Here is a 22,771-nt window from a genome sequence, read left to right on the forward strand (position 1 = left end):
ACTGTCGCAGCCCTTGCAGCAGCGCTGTCGCAGCCCTTGGCACAGTCACAGTAGCAGCCTTTGCTGCAGTCGCAGTAGGAGTCGCAACCTTCACATCATCAGTCGCAGCTTTACCGTCTGTTACAGTTCCTCTTGAACTCTTAACAACTGGTTTTGTAGCATATGTTGCTACGTTCTCTATCACTCACCCTGATCTACTCGAAACTAGTCGTTAACTCTATCGAGCTCCGCTCAGATACAACTTGTAAGTGCGGATAAATCAGAGATATATATCAGTAAATAAATGACACACAGAGTTTGTTAACGAGGTTCGTTTCCTACTCTCTGGGACCTTGTCCAGTATTCGAATTCACTAGAATGAGAAAGCAAATTACAACCAATTCGCAAACGCGTAATACAAGCACAACCCTCTTGAATCACCGCTCTCTTGTATAACATGAACTCTTCAAGGTTAACCAACCTTGAGCTAAACTCCCTCTGAGTCTAGGCTTCAACCTCCAAGTCTCTGAAGGTACGTCACCAAGTACTTCACCCAAGTACGTCACCAAATACGTCAGAACCTAACGCACACCAAGGATACTAACGAGCACGCCAACACCAACGTACAGATTGATCACCACACCACAACGGACAACTCGGCTACACGTAATGCCAGCACCAACGTCACAACACCAAGTACAACGGAACACGCCGTCAGACACTCCGTCAAACACTCACCAAGAACACAATGAAACTTTCTCTCATTTTAATCTCTGGGTGCTGTCTTTCTCACAAAGGCACGTCCCTCCTTATATATAAACCGTAGACTTGCTCTCCAAGTTCATTAAATGCACCTTAATGATCTTTCATTCCCATATAAGGAAACTTCTTATTCCTCTCCAAGTAACACTTCTTCTCCAAACAAATCATCTTTGCTTAATAGAAAACATACTTTGTCTTCAACAAGATATTCTCTTTCCTTTTCCAATCTCCACTTACATACACAATCACCACTTACACACACAATCACCTTAGACAATCTCCTTGTAAGCAATTTTTCCCCTACCATACGTCTCGACATACGTCTTGACACACCTTCTAATGTACATCACGAATTACATCAGAACCTCTCCGAAAATATCATCTACATTATTTACCTAAAGCGACAAACTACAGAAGAAAACGAAAGCCTGTAAGATATTTTTTGACCTAACCACAAGCTTTTGTTGACTTTGTTCCAACTAAAAATGTAGTTTGTTTCCCACTAATATGTACAAAAACATATAGATTTGCAACAAACGACAACGGCTTTGTCTCCATATGCTTATGATATCTTTTCAAAATATATATTTTATTGAATGTAACTTTTTTATACTCATGTAATATTTTCTCTGAACCATTAATCCCCATTATAATGGTTGAAATTTAGTAAAAATAAATATTGTGAAACTGTGACATGCAATAAATAGTTGTGCAGGATTCTGTCCACAGAAATTAAATATAATTTGTAAACAAACAAAATAAAATAAAAGTTAAAGAGGTGCGCTGCGCACAGAAGACTTTTGAGAGAGACGAGACCTCTCACTGTTGTTGAGAAAACGAAAGAGCTTTCTTTTTCTTCAGAAATCTTTTTCGTATTGTCTTCTCTACTATTATCTTCAAAATGAAAATAAAACATTGACAAATTTGGTAAAACCCCAACTACTCTCTGCGTTAGCTTTTGAGATTGGTTGGTTCTGCCTCACTCACCTCGAAAAAGACCTGCACTTGCAGATTACACCATTATAAAATGACCCTCCAAAAGAAAACACTTTCGTGGATCAATCATTCAATGGCGGCTGTGAACTTGAAAGCTATTAGCTTTATCTAAGAAAGCTTTGCAATTTAGGGTTTAAACGGTATTACTCTACTCTCTGTCTGTTTTTGTTTTGAATTTGTTTGTTTTTTTCTGTTGCTTAGGTTACAAGCCTTGAATAGAATTCGAAGTGTTTTTTTGGGGATGTGAGCATTTTAGTTTATACTTTAATTACAAGCAAAGCTTATCTAACTAGAGTCTCTTTCTTGGGATTCGATTTCAGGAAGAAACGTGTTGCTCATCTCAATTTGATTGTTGCTTCAGTCACAAGTTGTGAAAGAGTTGTTCTTTTGAGACATGACCATGTGGCAGTGAGTTTTCAACTCCACTTATGAAAGTTGTACTCTTTTTCTGTGATATTATTGCACTTGGCTAGAGAAGACTCTTCTTGTCTTTGTTTTGCTATGATGATCATTCTCCTGTTGCTGCTCTTCTTTTTTGGTTCATCTCTGAGCCAACAACCTACATGTCATCCCAGCGACTTATCTGCGCTCCGGGATTTCGCAGGAGCGTTGAAGAACAGGTCTGTTACTGATTCTTGGTTCAAAGATTCGAGTTGCTGTCAATGGGACGGTGTGTTTTGCCAAGGGAGTGATGTTCCTGGTCGAGTTACAAACCTGGTTCTCTCTGGAAAAGGTTTGGAAGGTGTGATGTCCGGTTCTTTAGGCGAGTTGAGTGAGCTGAGATCACTTGATCTCTCTCATAACCACCTCAAAGGCGAATTGGCAGCAGAGATTTCAAAGTTGCAGCACCTTGAAGTTCTTGACTTGAGCCATAATATGTTATCAGGGCCAGTCTCTGAAGCTGTTTCCGGTTTAAAGCTGGTTAAGTCACTGAACATCTCCAGCAATTCGCTAACCGGGAATCTATCCTTTGTTGGAGTGTTTCCTGGTCTTTTGATGCTTAACGTAAGCAACAATCTGTTCCAAGGTGAGATTCATCCTGAGCTATGCAGCGTGTCTAGTGAGATTCAGGTTCTTGATTTGTCGATGAATCGTTTGGTGGGGAATGCTGATGGATTGTACAGCTGCAGCAGATCTGTTGAGCTGTCAGTCTCTGGAAACTACTTATCCGGAGAGTTAAGCGAAAGGTTGAGCAATCTCACTGCTCTCAAGTCTTTCTTGATATCCGAGAACCGGTTCTCTGGTTTAATCCCAGATGTGTTTAGTAATCTCACTCAGCTTGAGCACCTCGACGTAAGCTCCAACAAGTTCTCTGGAAAGTTTCCATCAAGCTTATCTCAATGCTCCAAACTCAATGTGCTTGAACTTCGGAACAACTCTTTATCCGGTTCTATCGATCTTAACTTCACTGGTTTGTCTGATCTTTGCGTTCTTGATCTCGCCAGCAATCATTTCTCTGGACATCTTGCTGAGTCTCTTGGCCATTGTCCCAAGATGAAGATCTTGAGCTTGGCGAAAAACGAGTTCACAGGCAAGATCCCCGTTACGTTCAAGAACCTGAAGTCTCTTCTGTTCCTGTCCTTATCTAACAACACCTTTGTGGATCTGTCAGAAGCAATGAACGTGCTGCAACACTGCAGAAACCTCTCGACTCTGATCCTCTCAAAGAACTTCGTGCACGAGGAAGTACCGAGAGACGTCACAGGTTTCAACAACCTCGCGATTCTAGCTCTCGGAAACTGCGGTCTTAGAGGTCAGATTCCGAGGTGGCTGCTGAGTTGCAAGAAGCTTCAGGTTCTTGATCTCTCTTGGAACCGCTTCCACGGAACCATCCCTCGTTGGATCGGTCAGATGGAGAGTCTCTTCTACATAGACTTCTCTAACAACACTTTAACCGGAGAGATCCCTCAAGCCTTAACCGAGCTTAAGAGCTTGGTTCATTTAAACTGTACCGGCTCTCAGATAAGTATCCCTTTGTACGTTAAGCGGAACAAGAGCTCGAGAGGTCTTCCCTATAACCAAGTCTCAAGATTCCCTCCCTCTATCTACTTAAACAACAACCGTCTAAACGGTACGATCTTGCGGGAGATGGGGCGATTGAAAGAGCTTCACATGCTGGACTTGAGCAGGAACAACTTCACCGGGACCATACCTGACACCATCTCAGGTCTTGACAACCTGGAGCTTCTTGATTTGTCTTACAATCACCTCCGCGGTTCGATTCCGCCCTCTTTCCAGAGCCTCACTTTCTTGTCGAGGTTCAGCGTTGCGTACAACCGTCTCTCCGGGGCCATACCTTCGGGTGGTCAGTTCTACAGCTTCCCTCACTCGAGCTTCGAAGGAAACTTGGGACTATGTCGAGCCATTGACTCTCCTTGCGATGTCATGATGAGTAATAACATCTTGACACCGAAAGGCTTTTCTCGTAGTCATCATCATCACAACGGTGGAAAGTTCGGGAGAAGCAGCGTTGTTGTACTTGCAATAAGTCTCGCTGTGGGGATCACTCTGCTTCTCTCTGTTATTCTACTAAGGCTCTCGAGAAAAGAGGGTGATGACCGAGTCAACGACGCTGATGATGAAGTTCCTAAAGCTCCCTTATCATCATCATCTTCAAAGATTGTCCTCTTCCACAGCTGCGGATGCAAAGATCTGAGTGTAGCGGATCTGCTGAAGTCTACAAACAGTTTCAGCCAGGCCAACATTATCGGATGCGGCGGGTTTGGTCTAGTCTACAAAGCCAATCTACCTGACGGCTCAAAAGCAGCGGTCAAGAAGCTTTCCGGCGACTGCGGGCAGATGGAACGTGAGTTCCAAGCCGAAGTTGAAGCATTGTCGCGAGCGGAACACGGGAATCTCGTCTCTCTTCAAGGCTACTGCAAGCACGGGAACGATAGGCTGCTCATCTACTCGTTTATGGAGAACGGAAGTTTGGATTATTGGCTTCACGAGCGTGTATTAGACGGGAGTACGACTTTCGGATGGGACGTGAGGTTGAAGATAGCTCGAGGAGCGGCGCGTGGGCTTGCTTACTTGCATAAAGACTGTGAACCGAACGTCATCCACAGGGACGTGAAGTCGTCTAACATTCTGTTGGACGAGAAGTTCGAAGCTCATCTTGCGGATTTTGGGTTAGCGAGGCTGCTTAGGCCGTACGATACTCACGTGACGACTGATTTGGTGGGGACGTTGGGGTATATTCCTCCGGAGTATAGCCAGTCTTTGATAGCCACGTGTAGAGGAGATGTTTACAGTTTCGGTGTGGTGCTTTTGGAGCTTGTTACGGGTCGTAGACCGGTGGAGGTTTGTAAAGGGAAAGGTTGCAGAGACTTGGTGTCTCGGGTGTTTCGGATGAAGGATGAGAAGCGTGAAGCTGAGCTTATTGATGCAACGATACGTGAGGATGTGGAGGAGAAAGAGGTTTTGGGGATGTTGGAGATTGCGTGCAAATGCATTGATCATGACCCTAGAAGGAGGCCGTTGATTGAAGACGTCGTTGCTGGGCTTGAAGATTTTCCAAATCAATAAAGTATCTTCAAAATGTTTCGACACCACAGGAAAAAAAAAAAACAACAACAACGAGGAGGAGGATGAGATGTAAGAAAGAAAACAACAGTCTTAAACAGATTAAGCTTTAAAACTAGCATTTACTTATCTTCTGAAACCTGAATACTGAACTTGTCAAATCATCTCAAGAACGTCTCCGTAACGTCAGGGCACATTCCTGCATTGCTTCCGGAGTTGTTCCTGAACTCTAGTGGTTGCTGATGGAGCGAGGTTGTTGTTGATGCCGAAGAGTCCATTCTTGCTGGTAATGTGTAGCTCCTTAGGATGATTATGATGACTTTCAAGGCTCAACAACTCGTTCTGGTTTTCGATATTCATTTGGTTCTGCTCCTGGTGCCTACTAGCTTCCTCTGCACGGCCAGTCAATGCACTGAACAAAGATAAACAGTTGGGCCATTTGATGTCGTCTTCGTGCTCTTCCATTGGAGGAAGCATCTGAGGAGGAGCATTGCTTTCTTGAAGGAAACCATATCTTGTTGATGCAGGTAGTTGGTTTTGGAAGCTAGGGGAAGGCTACAACCGAGAATGTGATCCCCAGTTAAAACCTTGAGATTGAAGCTGCTGGTTTGTAACTGAGGAAGAAGATGGAGTAGCAGCGGTTCCGTTGGAAGAGAAGAGCTGTGAGAGGTAAAAACCTGATCGATAACTGATTGATTCAAACATTTGCCTCATCCTCAGCACAAAATGAAGATCCTCTTGAATCTGGATAAAACAAAACAATGAGTTGTCACACCATATAGCCAAGTTGAAAAAAGCTAATTTGAAAACGTAAAGAGGAAGAAACAAAAACTCACAATCTTGAAAGAACCTAGCTGTAACAGACCATGTCCAGCTTGAATCACAGCAATTGTCTGGTCAAAATTTTAAACAGTGTTAAGGTAAAGTAAGATCAAGAAACAGTTAAAAATGGAAGTTTGAATGTTAACCTGGATGCCTGATTCAAATTGGTCGGTCCATTCTGGAGGAATCTGCATTAAATTTTTGAACAACCAAAAGCTAAAGTGTAAGGTAACCATCAAGATGTGACAAAGAAATGGTGTAAATATCTGTTGGTGTTGTGAACAATAGGGGAAATCGTGTGTGTTTCTGTTTCTTATTACTCAATCAAAGTGTTCCCTTATATATAGGGGTTACAAGGAATAGATAAATGGAAAGAGTACAAATCATTATCCTAAAGAAAAAAGGAAAATCTACTTAAAGATAAACATGAAGAGAAAAAGAAATTATCCTATGTCTAAAGTCGGCCACTCTCTCTCCCTTTGGGCCGCCGTCTCTCTCTCTCCATGGGCCACGGTTTGGGCATTTGGTTACTAGCAATCCACATTGTTCATAACACTCACCTTTGGATGCTATAACCATATGGGCTCGTATCATGCACGATGTTGCCTCGTTAAAACCTCTTTAGGAAAACCAAAAACCCAAGGTGGGAAAAAATGGAAACCTTAGACAGGAAAAAGAGTACAACGCATGACACTCCCCCTGATGAAGGCATCACTGAAGATCCTTCAGCCAGCGCATCCCTATCTGATGAACCAGCTTCCTGAATGTTGAGGTTGGCAGAGACTTGGTGAAGAGGTCGGCTGAGTTGTCGCTGGATCGGACTTGAACCTCCTTTGCCTTCTGCAAGTCGTGGGTGAAAAAGAACTTGGGCAGGATGTGCTTTGTCCTGTCTCCCTTGATGTATCCTTCCTTGAGCTGAGCAATGCACGCTGCATTGTCCTCGTAGATGATCATTGGTTCCTCCTTCTCTTGTCCCACGGCCAGACCACTCTCTCTTAAGACATGGCCGGTCATGTTCCTCAACCAAACAAGCTCACGGCTTGCCTCATACATGGCTATGATCTCGGCGTGATTAGATGATGTAGCTACTAAGGATTGCTTTGTTGAACGCCAGCATATTGCGGCTCCACTATGTATAAACACATATCCTGTTTGAGATCTAGCCTGGTGTGGGTCAGATAAGTACCCAGCATCTGCATATCCGACCATGTTCTCTCCTGGCCGGTTGGTGTAGAACAAACCAAGATCTTTTGTTCCTTGCAGATACCTGAACAGATGTTTCACTCCGTTCCAATGCCTTAAGGTCGGACATGAACCAAATCTAGATAGTAAGCTCACGGCAAAGCTTATGTCCGGTCTAGTATGACTAGCTAAATACATTAAGGCCCCAATGGCACTTAAGTAAGGCACTTCCGATCCGAGTGTTTCCTCGTCCGGTTTCTTAGGTCCGAATGGATCCTTCTCAATGTCTAAGGACCTCACGACCATAGGACACGGTAAGGGATGAGCCTGGTCCATATTAAATTGCTTGAGTATCTTTTCTGTATAAGTTTCTTGATGCACAAGGATGCCATTTGCTTTATACTCAAACTGTAATCCCAAACAGAACTTAGTTTTCCCTAAGTCTTTCATCTCGAATTCTTTCTTTAGACATTCGACGGTTTGGGAAATCTCTCCAGGGGTTCCTATTATATTCAGGTCGTCCACATAAACAGACATTATAACATAGCCCTTGCTGTCGAATTTCTTTATGAATATACATGGACTTATTGGATCATTCTTATAACCCTCTTTCGTTAGGTACTCGGATAATCGGTTATACCACATTCGACCTGATTGCTTTAAACCATATAAGGCTTTATTCAACTTAATGCAATGTTGTTCTCGAGAACCTTTCTTATCTTTGAGCTCAATACCCTCTGGAAGTCTCATATGTATTTCATTATCCAGTGGTCCGTATAGGTATGCAGTTACTACATCCATTAGGCGCAAATCAATGTCTTCTTTCACGGCCAGACTGATTAGATATCTTAATGTAGTCGCATCCACCACAGGGGAATAAGTTTCCTCATAGTCTATTCCTGGTCTTTGTGAAAATCCTTGTGCTACAAGCCGTGCTTTGTATCTCACTACTTCTCCTTTCTCATTTCTCTTCCTTACAAAGACCCATTTGTATCCCACTGGTTTGACATCTCTTGGTGTCAGGATTATAGGGCCAAAAACGCCTCTCTTTCTCAATGATTCTAACTCCACATTTATAGCTTCTTTCCATTTGATCCAATCTGATCTTAGCATGCATTCTTGTATGGACGTGGGTTCTACATCCTCATCTTTATCCATGATCTCAAGTGCTACCTTGTATGCAAATAAATCATCAACGTTGATATCTTTTCTGTTCCATTGTTTTCCAGACATTACATGGTCTATAGAGATCTTTTGGTTGTCCGGCTCTTGTGTCCCGTGAAGTCCAGCGTCCCGGACCTCACTTTGAGGAACGGCCGGATCATCGGGTGTGGTCGGTACGCTTGGCTCGACCATCCTGGTCGGCTCCACCGATCCATCTATGTCCTGGACGGTTTCCTTGGTGCTCTCGGATCCAGCACCTTTCTTGGATTTCCGAGGCTGTTTGTCTTTGGAACCAATTGGTCTACCACGTTTTAAACGTTGCTTAGACTCTGTAGCCACTTGACATTGTCCATCTTGGACGTCTAATCTTATAGGTGCATTACAAGCCGGGATGTGTGATATTGTCAATCTATTTGGGTCAGCAAATGTATCTGGCAGTCTATTAGCTAGCTCTTGAAGATGTATAATCTTTTGGACTTCTAAATCACAATCTTTATTCCGAGGATCTTGCCAAGATGTTGATGGTCTAAACCATTCTAAATCTTTTGTTATCAACCGGCTGTTATCTCCTCCTAAGGACGGATATGTGGACTCATCAAACTGTGAGTCTTCGTATCTGGCCTTAAACAAATCACCGGTTGTTGGCTCAAGATACTTTATAATGCTTGGGGATTCATATCCTACGTATATTCCCATCCTCCTCTGCGGTCCCATCTTAGTTCTCTGTGGTGGAGCAATTGGAACGTAGACGGCACATCCAAATGTTTTGATGTGGGACACGTCTGGCTCATGACCCGTAAGTAGTTGGGATGGTGAATATCTATGCTCACTAGATGGCCTGATGCGAATCAGTTCCGTTGCATGTAAAACCGCATGTCCCCATGCTGATACCGGAAGTTGAGACTTCATTAGCAATGGTCGGGCTATCAGCTGGATACGTTTAATGAAGGATTCGGCCAAGCCGTTCTGTGTATGGACATGTGCCATGGAGTGTTCTACTCTTATCCCCATGGACATACAATATTCATTAAACGCTTGGGACGTGAATTCACCAGCATTGTCTAGACGTATAGTCTTAAGAGGAAAGTCTGGAAAGTGTTCTCTCAGCCTTATCATCTGAGCAAGCAGCCGTGCAAAGGCTAAGTTCCGAGTGGATAGTAGACATACATGCGACCATCTGGTCGATGCATCAATGAGGACCATGAAGTATCTAAACGTCCCACAAGGTGGGTGTATTGGTCCGCATATATCTCCTTGGATCCTTTCCAGAAAATTTAAGGTTTCTTTATTAACCTTGGCTGGTGATGGCCTAGTTATGAGTTTCCCTTGTGCACATACTGCACATGTGAGATTTTGTGGGATCACACCTTTAAACGTGTGCCCTTGTGAATTCATCATTAATTTTCACATCATTCCTGTTCCGGGATGGCCAAGCCGGTTATGCCATAAAGTGAATAGCTCGGAGGCATTTGCCTCGATCATACTGATCCTTGCATAGTATAGACCAGTAGACATTGCGGGCATAGTCTCTAGGATCCTTTTATTGCCTTTGGTGATCGAAGTTATGTTAAGGAATTCTTTGTTTCCTTCTTCCCATGTTTCAAGATGGAAACCATTTAATCTTATATCCTTGAAACTCAATAAGCTTCTTCTAGAGCTTGGGGAATATAAGGCGGTTTTGATCTCTAGGTGAGTGCCCTTGGGCATTAACACATAGGCTTGGTCGTGACCTTCAATCAGGCTAGCCTCACCCGCAATGGTATGTACCTTTGCACTTTACATTGTGAGATTCATAAAGTACCTTTTGTCTCTAAGTATTGTATGACTTGTGCCACTATCCACCACAAATATACTCATCTCATCATTCATTCTATAAATAAAATTTTCTAAACTTTAGAGACTTCATAAGATCTTTAAAACTCTTATTATTATAAATGTCATTTCATAGAATAAAAACACCAAATCAAAGACATAAAGCAATAAGACAATGTGATTCGAAAAACTAGTCCTTTAGACAATCAGATGTCTCAAAATCCATTTGGTCATCTTTGTTATCCTTGTCGGATTCATTGTCAGCATCATATCCATATCATTTGTCATCATGACCGTTTTCTTGAATCATGTTTGCCTCCGGGTTCTTGTTCTTGAGGCTCTCTTGATAGAGTTCGCACAAGTGTTTCGGAGTTCTGCAGTTCTTGGCCCAATGGTTGACCATCTCGCATCTGTGACATAATGACTTGGACGTGTAAGATGGTTTGGATATGCCACCTCGTCCACGGCCATAATTGCCTCGGCCCCGACCGTAATTGGAACCACGACCACGGTTATTGTGGTTTCCTTTTTGGCCGGTTGAGTAGTTGTCTCGACCGTTATGATTGTCACGCCTACGCCCCCTGTACCCACCACGGCTATTGCCGTATGGTTTCCTGTTGTCTTGGGTGTAGTAGGTCTCTTTGGGATCTTTCTTTTCAACCTCATGGGCTTCGGGTAATGGTGCTGTCCCGGCCGGTCTGGCTCCACTATTCTTCATAAGGAGGTCATTGTTTGCCTCGGCCAAGAGTAGACATGAGATCAGATCAGTATATGTGGCAAAACCTTTTGTTCTATATTGCTGTTGGAACACAGAATTCGACTGATTGAAAGTCGTGTAGGTCTTTTCAAGCATCATCACATCGGATACTTCTTCACCACAAAGCCTTAGTATTGAAACTATCTTGAACAAGGCTGAATTATACTCGTCCACCGACTTATAGTCCATGAATCTGAGATGCATCCATTCGTGCCTTGCCTTTGGAAGCAACACCATCTTTTGGTGATCATATCTGTGCTTTAAAGCATTCCAAAGATCCAATGGATTCTCAATCGTCATGTACTGATCTTTAAGACCTTCAATGAGATGATGGCGCATAAAACTTATGGCCCTGTATCTATTCTTTTCATTCTCATTGTTGTCCTCGATGATGGTATCACCGAGTCCCTTGGACTTTAGACTTATCCTTGTATCTAGCGCCCACTGCAAGTAATTGTCTCCGGAGAGATTAAGGGCTGCGTAGTCTCTGTTTGCTATTTTCGACATCTGATTCACATTATCATATAAATTTTAGATTCATAATGTGATCACGTGGCCGCAGGATATAAGCAAGCTCGGCCACAACACGTCTTATGCATTTATGATATTCAAAACAATACTAATCGACCATGGTGCTATCAATCATGAGCCACACAGCCCTATAGGTTTACTAATGCAATCAACCTAAGCTCGTGTGATCTATATGCTGGCCGATCTTGTTTTAATCAGTTATGAATGCATTTATCATGTTCGGATTCATGTAAAGCGATTTAAACACTCCTTATGATACCTAGGGTTTTCAATCTTTAAATTCTATCAACTTATGCTCAAGGTTTCAAGGCCTTAAGTATTTGTATGCTCAGTTAGATTAATTCAAGCAATCTAATCAATCCTAAACCTCAAATCAAATAAGAAATCAAACAATCAAGATCAATCTTAAAATCGGACACTAGCTTCTTTTAGGGTTTAGAGTTTTCGATTCCTTGATTAGGGTTTGTCATATTTCAGATTTAATCAATCAACATACAATCAAGTTCTAATTGGAATCGCATATGTTTCTAGTTTTGAAGACTTGTCGATTTTAATCTTATGGTTTCTTTTAGGGTTTCATCAAGAACATGTTTTCCATAATGATGGATTAGGGTTCTTAATCAATCTAGGTTCTCAGATTATGTTTATACCTTTGTTTCGTAGAGGTATAGAACCGGACCACCTGAGAATGGATGAAACTTCGGGCTGAGAAGAACGAACGCTTGCTGCTTCCTATCGGGTCGCGGATGGGGTCGATCGCGGGCTGGAGGCGTCTCGGCTGCGAGCTGCGTGGGGAACGGATCGTCTCGGGTCGATCGCGGACTTCGGGTTCGATCTCGAGCTGGATGGCGGTTCTTCTGAGCTGGAACGTGATCTGAGAAGCTTTTGGGATTCAAGATGGATCTTCTGAGTTCTTGGATGAACTAAGAAAAAGATTAGGGTTTAGGTTTTGAGTCGCCGGTTTAGGCTTTTAGGTTTCGATTTTGGTCTCAGGGTTTAGAGGCTATCGTGCTGATAACGTGTTGTGAACAATAGGGGAAATCGTGTGTGTTTCTGTTTCTTATTACTCAATCAAAGTGTTCCCTTATATATAGGGGTTACAAGGAATAGATAAATGGAAAGAGTACAAATCATTATCCTAAAGGAAAAAGGAAAATCTACTTAAAGATAAACATGAAGAGAAAAGGAAACTATCCTATGTCTAAAGTCGGCCACTCTCTCTCCCTTTGGGCCGCCGTCTCTCTCTCTCTATGGGCCACGGTTTGGACATTTAGTTACTAACAATCCATATTGTTCATAAAAGTTGGAAGTCTTGGAAAAACGTAGAGCATCAAAAGAACTCTGCCAGTAATTAGCAAGATTGGGTTCAGATTCAGATGGTTCTTTGAATACCCATTTGTGACATTTATCAGAAGGAACTTTACGTCTTTACCCATCAATCTGCAGATGTCATACAAAAGATATTCACAAGATGATAATTAATCAAAAGCTTTGTTAATTATGAGGCGATTAGGGTGTGTGTGTCTTTATATAAATCTAATTATCTTCTTCCATAATCTATACTAATAAAAGGAACATTTTGAGGCTCCATAGAGCGTCCACATCAGCGAAAAAAACTTCTCCCGAAAGATGACACGTGGCATAAAATATAGTTTTACATTTTAATATTACTAATTTTCGAAAATTATAAATAATATGTAAACATACATCATAAAAAATGGAAAAACTACATTAAACATATGTAAAATTACCATTTTTCACTTAAAAAAAGACGACTTATCTCCATAATGTAACATTACCGTTTTATAAAAAAAAACAAAATATTATATATAATTTCGAAAAATAATATATATACGTAAACATACAACATAAAAAATGGAAATACTACATTAAACATATGTAATATTACCATTTTACATTTTATTTTTAAAAATAATATGTAAACACACAACAAAAAAAATGGAAAAACAACATTAAACATATGTAAGATTACCGTTTTTCACTAAAAAAAAAGGGCTTATCTCCATAATGTAACGTTACTATTTTGTAAAAAAAAACATTATATATAATTTCAAAAATAATAAATAATATGTAAACATACAACATAAAAAATAGAAATACTACATTAAACATATGTAATATTACCATTTTACATTTAAAAATAACAATAATATGTAAACATACAACATAAAAAAAATGGAAAAACTACATTAAACATCTATACTAATAAAATGGACCTTTTGAGGCTCCATAGAGCGTCCACATCAGCGAAAAAAACTTCTCCCGAAAGATGACACGTGGCATAAAATATAGTTTTACATTTTAATATTACTAATTTTCGAAAATTATAAATAATATGTAAACATACAACATAAAAAATGGAAAAACTATATTAAACATATGTAAAATTACCATTTTTCAACCTTTTGAGGCTCCATAGAGCTTCCACATCAGCGAAAAAAACTTCTCTCGAAAGATGACACGTGACATAAAATATAGTTTTACATTTTAATATTACTAATTTTCGAAAATTATAAATAATATGTAAACATACAGCATAAAAAATGGAAAAACTACATTAAACATATGTAAAATTACCATTTTTCACTTCAAAAAAAAAGACGGTTTATCTCCATAATGTAACATTACCGTTTTATAAAAAAAAAACAAAATATTATATATAATTTCGAAAATAATATATATACGTAAACATACAACATAAAAAATGAAAATACTACATTAAACATATGTAAGATTACCATTTTACATTTTTATTTTTAAAAATAATATGTAAACACAAAAACAAAATGGAAAAACAACATTAAACATATATAAGATTACCGTTTTTCACTAAAAAATAGGGCTTATCTCCATAATGTAACATTACTATTTTATAAAAAAAACATTATATATAATTTCAAAAATAATAAATAATATGTAAACATACAAAATAAAAAATGGAAATACTACATTAAACATTTGTAATATTACCATTTTACATTTAAAAATAAAAATAATATGTAAACATACAACAAAAAAAAATGGAAAAACTACATTAAACATCTATACTAATAAAATGACCCTTTTAAGGCTCCATAGAGCGTCCACATCAGCGAAAAAAACTTCTCCCGAAAGATGACACGTGGCATAAAATATAGTTTTACATTTTAATATTACTAATTTTCGAAAATTATAAATAATATGTAAACATACAGCATAAAAAATGGAAAAACTACATTAAACATATGTAAAATTACCGTTTTTCATTTAAAAAAAAGACGACTTATCTCCATAATGTAACATTACCGTTTTATAAAAAAAAACAAAATATTATATATAATTTTGAAAATAATATATATACGTAAACATACAACATAAAAAATGGAAATACTACATTAAACATATGTAAGATTACCATTTTACATTTTTATTTTTAAAAATAATATGTAAACACAAAAAAAAAAAATGGGAAAACAACATTAAACATATGTAAGATTACTGTTTTTCGATAAAAAAAAGGACTTATCTTCGTAATGTAACATTACTATTTTGTAAAAAAAAAATTATATATAATTTCGAAAATAATAAATAATATGTAAACATACAACATAAAAAATGTAAATACTACATTAAACATATGTAAGATTACCATTTTACATTTAAAAATAACAATAATATGTAAACATACAACATAAAAAAATGGAAAAACTACATTAAACATATGTAAGATTACCATTTTTCACTAAAAAAAGGCTTATCTCCATAATGTAACATTACCTTTTTATAAAAAAAGAAAAAAAACATAAATATAACTATTTGACTATTTGTCCAAATTTCTTCTATTAAACATTATTTTACATTAAAAATAGAAAAAACATTAAGATTTAAACATCTATCTTAGAATATAAAATATAGATATTAACTAAATATAAAGTATAAGAAAGAGAAATACTCAATATATAGAAAAATAAATAATAAGTAAATATTATAAATATATAAATATATGAATTATATATACAATAATAAGTAAATGGACAATTTTGAAAATATGGAAAGAGTACATTAAATATTAAACATCTATCTAAAAATGTAAAATATAGATATTAAGTAAATAGAAAGTATAAGAAAAATAAATACATAACTTAAAAACAATGGAAAAAGTATATTAATATTTGAACATCTATCTTAAAATGTAAAATATAGATATTACGCAAATAGAAAATATAAGAAAAGGAAATACACAATTTAAAAAAATGGAAAAAGTACATTATTATTTAAACATCTATCTTAAAATGTAAATCTATCTTAAAATATAAAATTATTAGTAAATAGAAAGTTTAAGAAATAGAAATACACAATATAAAGAAAAATAAATAATAAGTAAATATATAATATAAGTAAATACGCAATTAAAAATGGAAAATTACATTAATATTTAAAAATATATCCTAAAATTTAAAATATAGATATTACGTAAATAGAAAATATAACAAATGGAAATATACAATTTAAAGAAAATGAAAAATATTTGTACATTAAGATTTAAACATCTATCTTAAAATGTAAAATAGAGATATTAAGTAAATAAAAAGTACAAGAAATGGAAATACATATACAGGAAAATAAATAATAAGTAAATAATGTAAATATATAATATATGAATTATATACATAATAATAAGTAAATTCACAATTTTTTTTAAAAAATGGAAAAAGTTCATTAAGCATTAAACATCTATCTTAAAATGTAAAATATATAATATAAGTAAATACACAATTTAAAAAAATGGAAAAGTACATTAAGATTTAAATATCTATTTTAAAATATAAAATATAGATATTACGTAAATAAAAAATATAAGAAATGGAAATAAACATTTTTAAAAATGGAAAAAATACATTAAGATTTAAACATCTATCTTAAAATGTAAATCTATCTTAAAATGGTAGTAAATTATATAAAAATGGAAATACTACATTAAAAAAAAATGTATAGTTTTACATCAAGAAAGTCCCTATAAAATTCATTATTCCATCAACATCAACCTCACACTATCAAGGAAAACTTCAAAGCACTCGAGCAAAAAAATGGTTCCACCATCAACTCTTGCCGTCCCAAAAACCTTTAATGACCTTGAATGAGATTTTTTATAACAACGAACTTTTTGTTAGGTGGATTCATTGTTGGGAAACCCGCAACTTTCAAAAGCCAAACTTATTCATGGGAATTGAATTGCTTTTCATAGACTCAAAGGTATTCTTACAAATTTAAACTAATCTAATCCATAATTTTATTGTTAATATTCATAATAACTCTTTCATGATCAAACCATTAGAGTTAATAACCATTCAAGCGTTTATCCCGAACACTTCTTTCCTCGCCAAATCATGTATTGGTTCATGTTGGTTTAGTATTGTTTTTGGTTTATTAACCGGTTTAGGATGGTCCTATTGTAAATATAATTTAAGTTGGTTTAGCATATATTATGCTTAAAATAACTTAAATTAAATAATAGTAATATTATGCTTAAAATATAATTTTAGAGAGTTTTCAAATATAGTTTACAGAACATTATAGGTGATGAATTTAATTTATTAAATTCGTTTATTACTTAAAACTAAGTTTTTTTAAAAACATACTGAGTTATAAATATCAATGCTGGATTGGTGAGTATAACATGAAGACAAAAATATAAATATTTCATTTTCAAGATAAGAAATTCAGCTTTTATTCAGTTACTCAATATATAATATCTTAAATTATTTTTTTAAAAATATACATAATTTATATATATATTGATTAATCTTCCAAACTTAAACTATTATATTATATATGAATAATGTTTTTAAATAAAAATAATTTCTGATTTAAAAAAAATAAAAACAACAAATGGTTATTTTCAAATAATGGATATAATTTACATTATACTATCATTTAACAAGTATTAGATACGTTTTGATATATCATTATTTTCTATTTCCAGAAAAAAATAAATTGTTAAACATCAATATTATCTAGGTTAAGTATACTAACAACACAAATTCAAACATCACAAAAAATATTTACATAAACATTATAATACAATAATTTAATCAAAAAATACAATTCAAAAAATCAATATTCAAAAGAATAGTTATATACTGAATATTTGAAAATCAAAGATATTTTTGCTAAAATTGTACTTACCTGGCCAAGGAGATCGACCATCTTTTTACGGATCGATCGATTGTTGAGCATGTGGTCGATCCGAAAATATTCTGTAGTTTAATTAAATATCTAAAACATTTATTGCAACACTCAACAGATAGTTTTGCTAAATATGATAACTAGATAGCCAACAAAATTACAAAAAAATATTTAAATAGTAAAAAATATGTTAATTTAACGTGTTAAAATTTAAAAATAAAGTTTAATTATGACATGCATCTTAACATTTATATAAATATATTTCATAACCTAAATATAAATAATTTAACAACTTAAATTAGAAAAAAAATAAAAATTTCGGGCGTAGCCCGGGTTAATCCCTAGTCTGTATATATATATAAAGATGTTTGGTTCACTCCTGGAGTATCCACGTGGAAAGTCAAAAGATATAGGGTCGACACGTGTCCCTACTTCTGCACAAACCGTGTGCTTTATTTTCTCTATTGTTTTGGGCTTTGTTTAACAGGCCCGTAAACGCGATGAAGAGGAACCCTAGGTCGCGTTCTCATCGTCGCCTCCGTCCTGTCTTTACGTTTCCGGTAACGGTTCTTTACTCCCATTGATGTGTCTTCAATGCGATCCTTGCGTCACAGAGACGGTGAGTTTTTTGTGTATAAATAGATGTAAGATCTCTCATCCTCAACTCATCAAATCTTTGTTGCTTATTACTTATATAGATTCTGCTTTGGTTTTTGTCATGTCTACTCCGCCTTTGTTACTCTGATTTTCTGATCCTATAAATATGGGTGCAAATTATAACAAATCTCATAGCTTGCTCCACTTCTTTACGTTCTTAATAATCTTTTAAACACAGGCTATGGCAATGGCGAACTCCAGATCCTGCTTTTTGCGTTGAAGTTCGGTGGTTGTATTGAGGCAGGCGTGACGATATTTTTCGTTTTTAAGAGTTTCGTAGTGTTAAGAAAGGAATGGAGCTCATGAGTATTGACATGAGGATAGATCTTTCTGAGCTGCTTCATTTTGTTGGAAGCTAAAAGGTTTTTTTTTCTACTCTTCGTTCTGTCATTAAGGAATTCAATTAAGGCGACCACTCCTAATATTGTGATTTCATTTCTGGCTTTGTCCACAGGAGAAACGAACGACCAGGGAAATTAGACGAATGCTTACTAATAAATAAGAGATACAGAGGGAAAACCATCGTATTCAAGTGAAGAACTATGTGAAGGCTGAGTGATTTATGAGAACATGTTTTGACATCATGGAGAAATCAGTAGCTTCAGAAGATCAGTCCATAGCCTTCCTAATTCAGTGATGGAGAAATCAGTTGCTTCAGAAGATCAGTCCATAGCCTTCCTAATTCAGTCAGTACTTCTCAACTGAACCGTTATGAGGAAATAGCAATTAAGGCTCTATGAATCTGTGATAAGTCATTTGGTATATAGAGGTTTCCTCTCTCCATACCATCATCATCTTTCTGTCATCTAAACATGATTCAATAGAGTCTTTGTTGGAAACCCCATGCAGGTGAGGCGATGTACTGTTTGGTGTCGATTCAGACGATGTTAGGTAAAGACGATGAGGAAGTACTCGGTTTTCTGAAAAGGGTGTTGATGATCCAAGAAAGATAGTAGGAGACGATAGATGAGAAATATAAGTGTAAAAGAAGACTGCCTTTACAAGGAGAGTCGTATTGTGAACATATTTTCTTGCTCTGATCTTTCTTGAACAATGGCAGAAAGTTTGGTCTCGTAATGGCCAGTGATGTTAAAAAGTTATTTTTGTTCTGGTATATACACTAATACAACATCTGCTTATATCTGTGAAATTTTGCAGCAGTTGTGCTTTTATTGAATCTAACTATTAATGACTACGTTATATTGCATTTTCCTTTGTAGTTATTCCCATCTCATGCAATAACATGTAACGTTAACATTGTTCATCTCATGCAATATCATGCTATTCAAAACTTTGCAGCAGTTGTTAATTTTCATGTGGAAGTTGCACTATGTCGGTTTTGTTGAGTTAGATCATAAGAACGTGTTATGGTGGACAAAAGTATACAATTCCGGCAGCAAGCTTGCACAGGTGAACAAACACACAAAAACAACAATTTTTGTCGTCTAAAATAGCATTCAATAACTGATAATATTGGGTGACAGTAAGAGCTTGATATTACCCCAGCATTCAGTAATTGAGAAAAGGCAAGCTAAAAAATCTGTTTTGAAAAAAAAAATCAACTAATTAATTACATAATAAAAAAAATAGTTGAAAAAACAAAAAGACTTGGTAAAGAAATGGCAAGCATTAAACAAAAATATAATAAACAAATCGAAATGTTATAAATAAATGCCAAAATAGATGTAAGCTTACTGTATCCAAATAAATTTGGAAAATTAAAATAAAATAAACTAAACTAAAGGAATTCAATTTTTTTTTAAAAAATACTGTAATTTCAATTAAAAAAAGTAAATAACTGCATAATCTAAAGTAAATTCCTCCATCTTTTTTAGCAAACAACTATCCATTTGACTTATTATATGTAAACATCTATAAATTTTAAGATATTGGTTTCAGATTTGGAGTTAATTAATAACTATTTTAACAGATAGTAATACATAATAAATTAAAAAAGTTTCTACGAAAAGACCAAAATAAAATAATTAATAGATAATTAGAAACAAAAAGTAAATATAAAAACAAAAATGAATAACATTTTTATATAAAAGAAATATGTCAAGTTATTCTAACTAAATAAATGTAGAATGTATTTTAAATATTTATGTCAAGAATTCTAAAAAAAAAACTATAAACATAGATCTACAACTGTGTAAAAATAAAATATATAGTTATATAGTCAAATAAGAGATACACGAAGAGAATGAATAAACAATCTTAATAATCGTAAAAAAAAATTATTTAATTGTAATGAAAATGCAACTGAATAAAAAATAACAATCAATAAAATAATGATTCATATTAATATAGAACAAAATATTTTAAAATAAAAATAAATATTAAACAAAAATAAAAAATATTTATTCTAACTATTTAATTGATTTTTAAATTATTATTCTGTCCGTAGAGCGGACCGGCCGTAGTTACTTATATAAACCACCTACCCATTACCCACCCTTCTCCATAATTGTATAACCGAATGGACATCTTGCTGAATTCTTTTCTGACAAGATCTTCACTTTCAATGTCTGGTTCCAGAAAAGATCTTCACTTCTCCCTCCTCCTCCACAAAACCCATCTTCCCACATCAACATCCTTTAAAATTTAAATCACACAAAAAAAAAGTTCATATCTTGGATAAAAACAGAGCTGCTCTGTTTCTGTCTATCTTCTCTGAAAAGCAGAGAAAGAGAAAACTTACAAGCTGTCACTTTCATCACCAATCTTGAATCCATTTCCACCACGGACCCTCCTGTAATCAGAAAGAGACAAACAAAAAGATAAATAACATAGAGAGAGAGAAAGATAGATGAACATAGAAGAGAGAGAGAGAGAGAAGAGATGTGTTTTTGTACGGTCGGAGACGAATTGTCCAGAAAACAGAGTAAATCCAGTCGGAACTAATAAGACACACGCTTCTAAGTGCTTCGTGAAGTGCCATCATTCCTACAGCATCTTTGCCTATCTCCTCCACCACTTCCCACCACTTCCCACCATATCTCTCTCTCTCTCTCACTAAATATACAGTTACCTTTTTTTCTTTTTTTTTAAAAAGAGCTTTCAATTTAAAAGACAAGTTACGAGGAGAAAGTTGCATACATAAAGTAAGCAATAAAAAAGCTATTAAACCAAGAACTTGTGCACTTGATCTAGGAACCTCGACCCTTATGGCCTCGTTTCCCTCTTCCACGCACTGTCATCCATTCCATTTCTTGGTACTTTTGTGTAGGTTTGATCAACCTACCTCTTCTTGTCGCACTTCCAAATTCATCTATTTGCTCGGTAATATGAAAATCACTTTTTATACCATCAACCTCTTGGTTGGACTCGGTTATCATTTCTTGAGTGTGATCCTCATTAATAATAATATCTGATGGAACATGACTCGGTTATCATTTCTTGAGTGTGATCCTCATTAATAATAATATCTGATGTAACATCGTCCATAATCTGTAGAGAAGTGTGAGTAGATGTCGAAACTGCTAGTGCAGAAACATGTTACTTTTGTTAAAGAAACATCAAAACTCTTTAAGGTCTTCAAACTCTTCAGCTTTCTTCAGACAGAGTCTCTGCTTTCAAATATTAAAAAAAAAAAAACTACCCACTGAAAAGAAAAGGAAAGGAAACTACCCACTGTTATTGGAATATCCGTAAATATTATTTCTTCATCATAGTCATTATTATGTCATCCCCACTTAAGAGTTGCATACATAAATATATTTGGTCCACCTAAAATTATTAAGGTTTTAGTTTTTAACACGTTTTTCAATTTTTATAATATTTATTTATGACAACTTAAAGTTTCCGAAAACTTTTTATACCAGATATTTTAATTTTTTTCAATAACTTTTATGGGCTCCAAATGATATACCCTACATAAAAAGTTTGGCCATAAGCTCAACTCACCACCGAGACTTTTTCTATTGGAATTATACTAAAAATGGCCAGTACACAGTTAAATTAGGATATTGGGTAGTTCATAAACCTAACGAGGAACGATGATGAAATGGAGATTATGGAACCCAGTATAACCAAACTCCAAGCCTTTGTGTGGAAAGTAAAAGCATCTCAGAAGATATATGCCATCTTATGCGGCAACTGATAACGGGACAAATTGGTGTTAAAATAAATCTAATACGCCGGAACATTAGATGCGACAACTATTGTCCAAGATGTGGGCATCCAGAAGAAACTGCTACTTATGCCATATTTGAATGCCCTCCAACATTGCAAGTATGGTCCCTAGCATCAACACCATCTGCTCCTAGCATATTTCCTTTGCCTAATATTTATGCCAACATGGATTATTTATTTTGGAGGAAGAATGACATTGTTGAGCCAGAGCTTGACAGAGACCCTTATTCATAGATAATCTGGTATATCTGGAAAGCTCGAAAC

The 22,771-nt window shown here is 35.9% G+C and overlaps 2 protein-coding genes across 8 annotated transcripts; one reads left to right on the top strand and one right to left on the bottom strand.

Moving 5' to 3' along the window:
* Positions 1 to 1,495: 1,495 nt before the first annotated feature.
* Positions 1,496 to 19,568, top strand: LOC125592972 (phytosulfokine receptor 2-like). 7 transcript variants are annotated; one of them, XR_007328810.1, is made up of 6 exons: positions 1,497 to 1,877; positions 2,058 to 5,931; positions 18,204 to 18,335; positions 18,552 to 18,735; positions 18,828 to 19,142; positions 19,223 to 19,568. XR_007328810.1 is itself a non-coding variant. In XM_048768718.1 (2 exons), the coding sequence occupies exon 2, from the start codon at positions 2,239 to 2,241 to the stop codon at positions 5,263 to 5,265; it is 3,027 nt and encodes a 1,008-aa protein (XP_048624675.1). In that variant the 5' UTR covers positions 1,496 to 1,877; positions 2,058 to 2,238; the 3' UTR covers positions 5,266 to 5,407. The 7 variants fall into 7 exon arrangements, 1 of the variants encoding a protein (XP_048624675.1); XR_007328809.1 differs by having other exon boundaries at positions 18,828 to 19,132; XR_007328813.1 differs by having other exon boundaries at positions 18,828 to 19,059.
* On the bottom strand, positions 9,998 to 22,684 carry LOC111209358. The gene is made up of 4 exons (XM_048768719.1): positions 21,229 to 22,684; positions 21,075 to 21,125; positions 20,829 to 20,968; positions 9,998 to 12,970 (listed from the first exon to the last, which is right to left on the bottom strand). Exon 4 carries the CDS (start codon positions 11,504 to 11,506, stop codon positions 10,520 to 10,522), a length of 987 nt encoding a protein of 328 aa, XP_048624676.1. The 5' UTR covers positions 11,507 to 12,970; positions 20,829 to 20,968; positions 21,075 to 21,125; positions 21,229 to 22,684; the 3' UTR covers positions 9,998 to 10,519.
* Between the last annotated feature and the right edge of the window lie 87 nt (positions 22,685 to 22,771).

Source organism: Brassica napus, chromosome C9 (assembly GCF_020379485.1).
Source record: "Brassica napus cultivar Da-Ae chromosome C9, Da-Ae, whole genome shotgun sequence".
In the NCBI taxonomy this organism is placed as follows: domain Eukaryota; kingdom Viridiplantae; phylum Streptophyta; class Magnoliopsida; order Brassicales; family Brassicaceae; genus Brassica; species Brassica napus.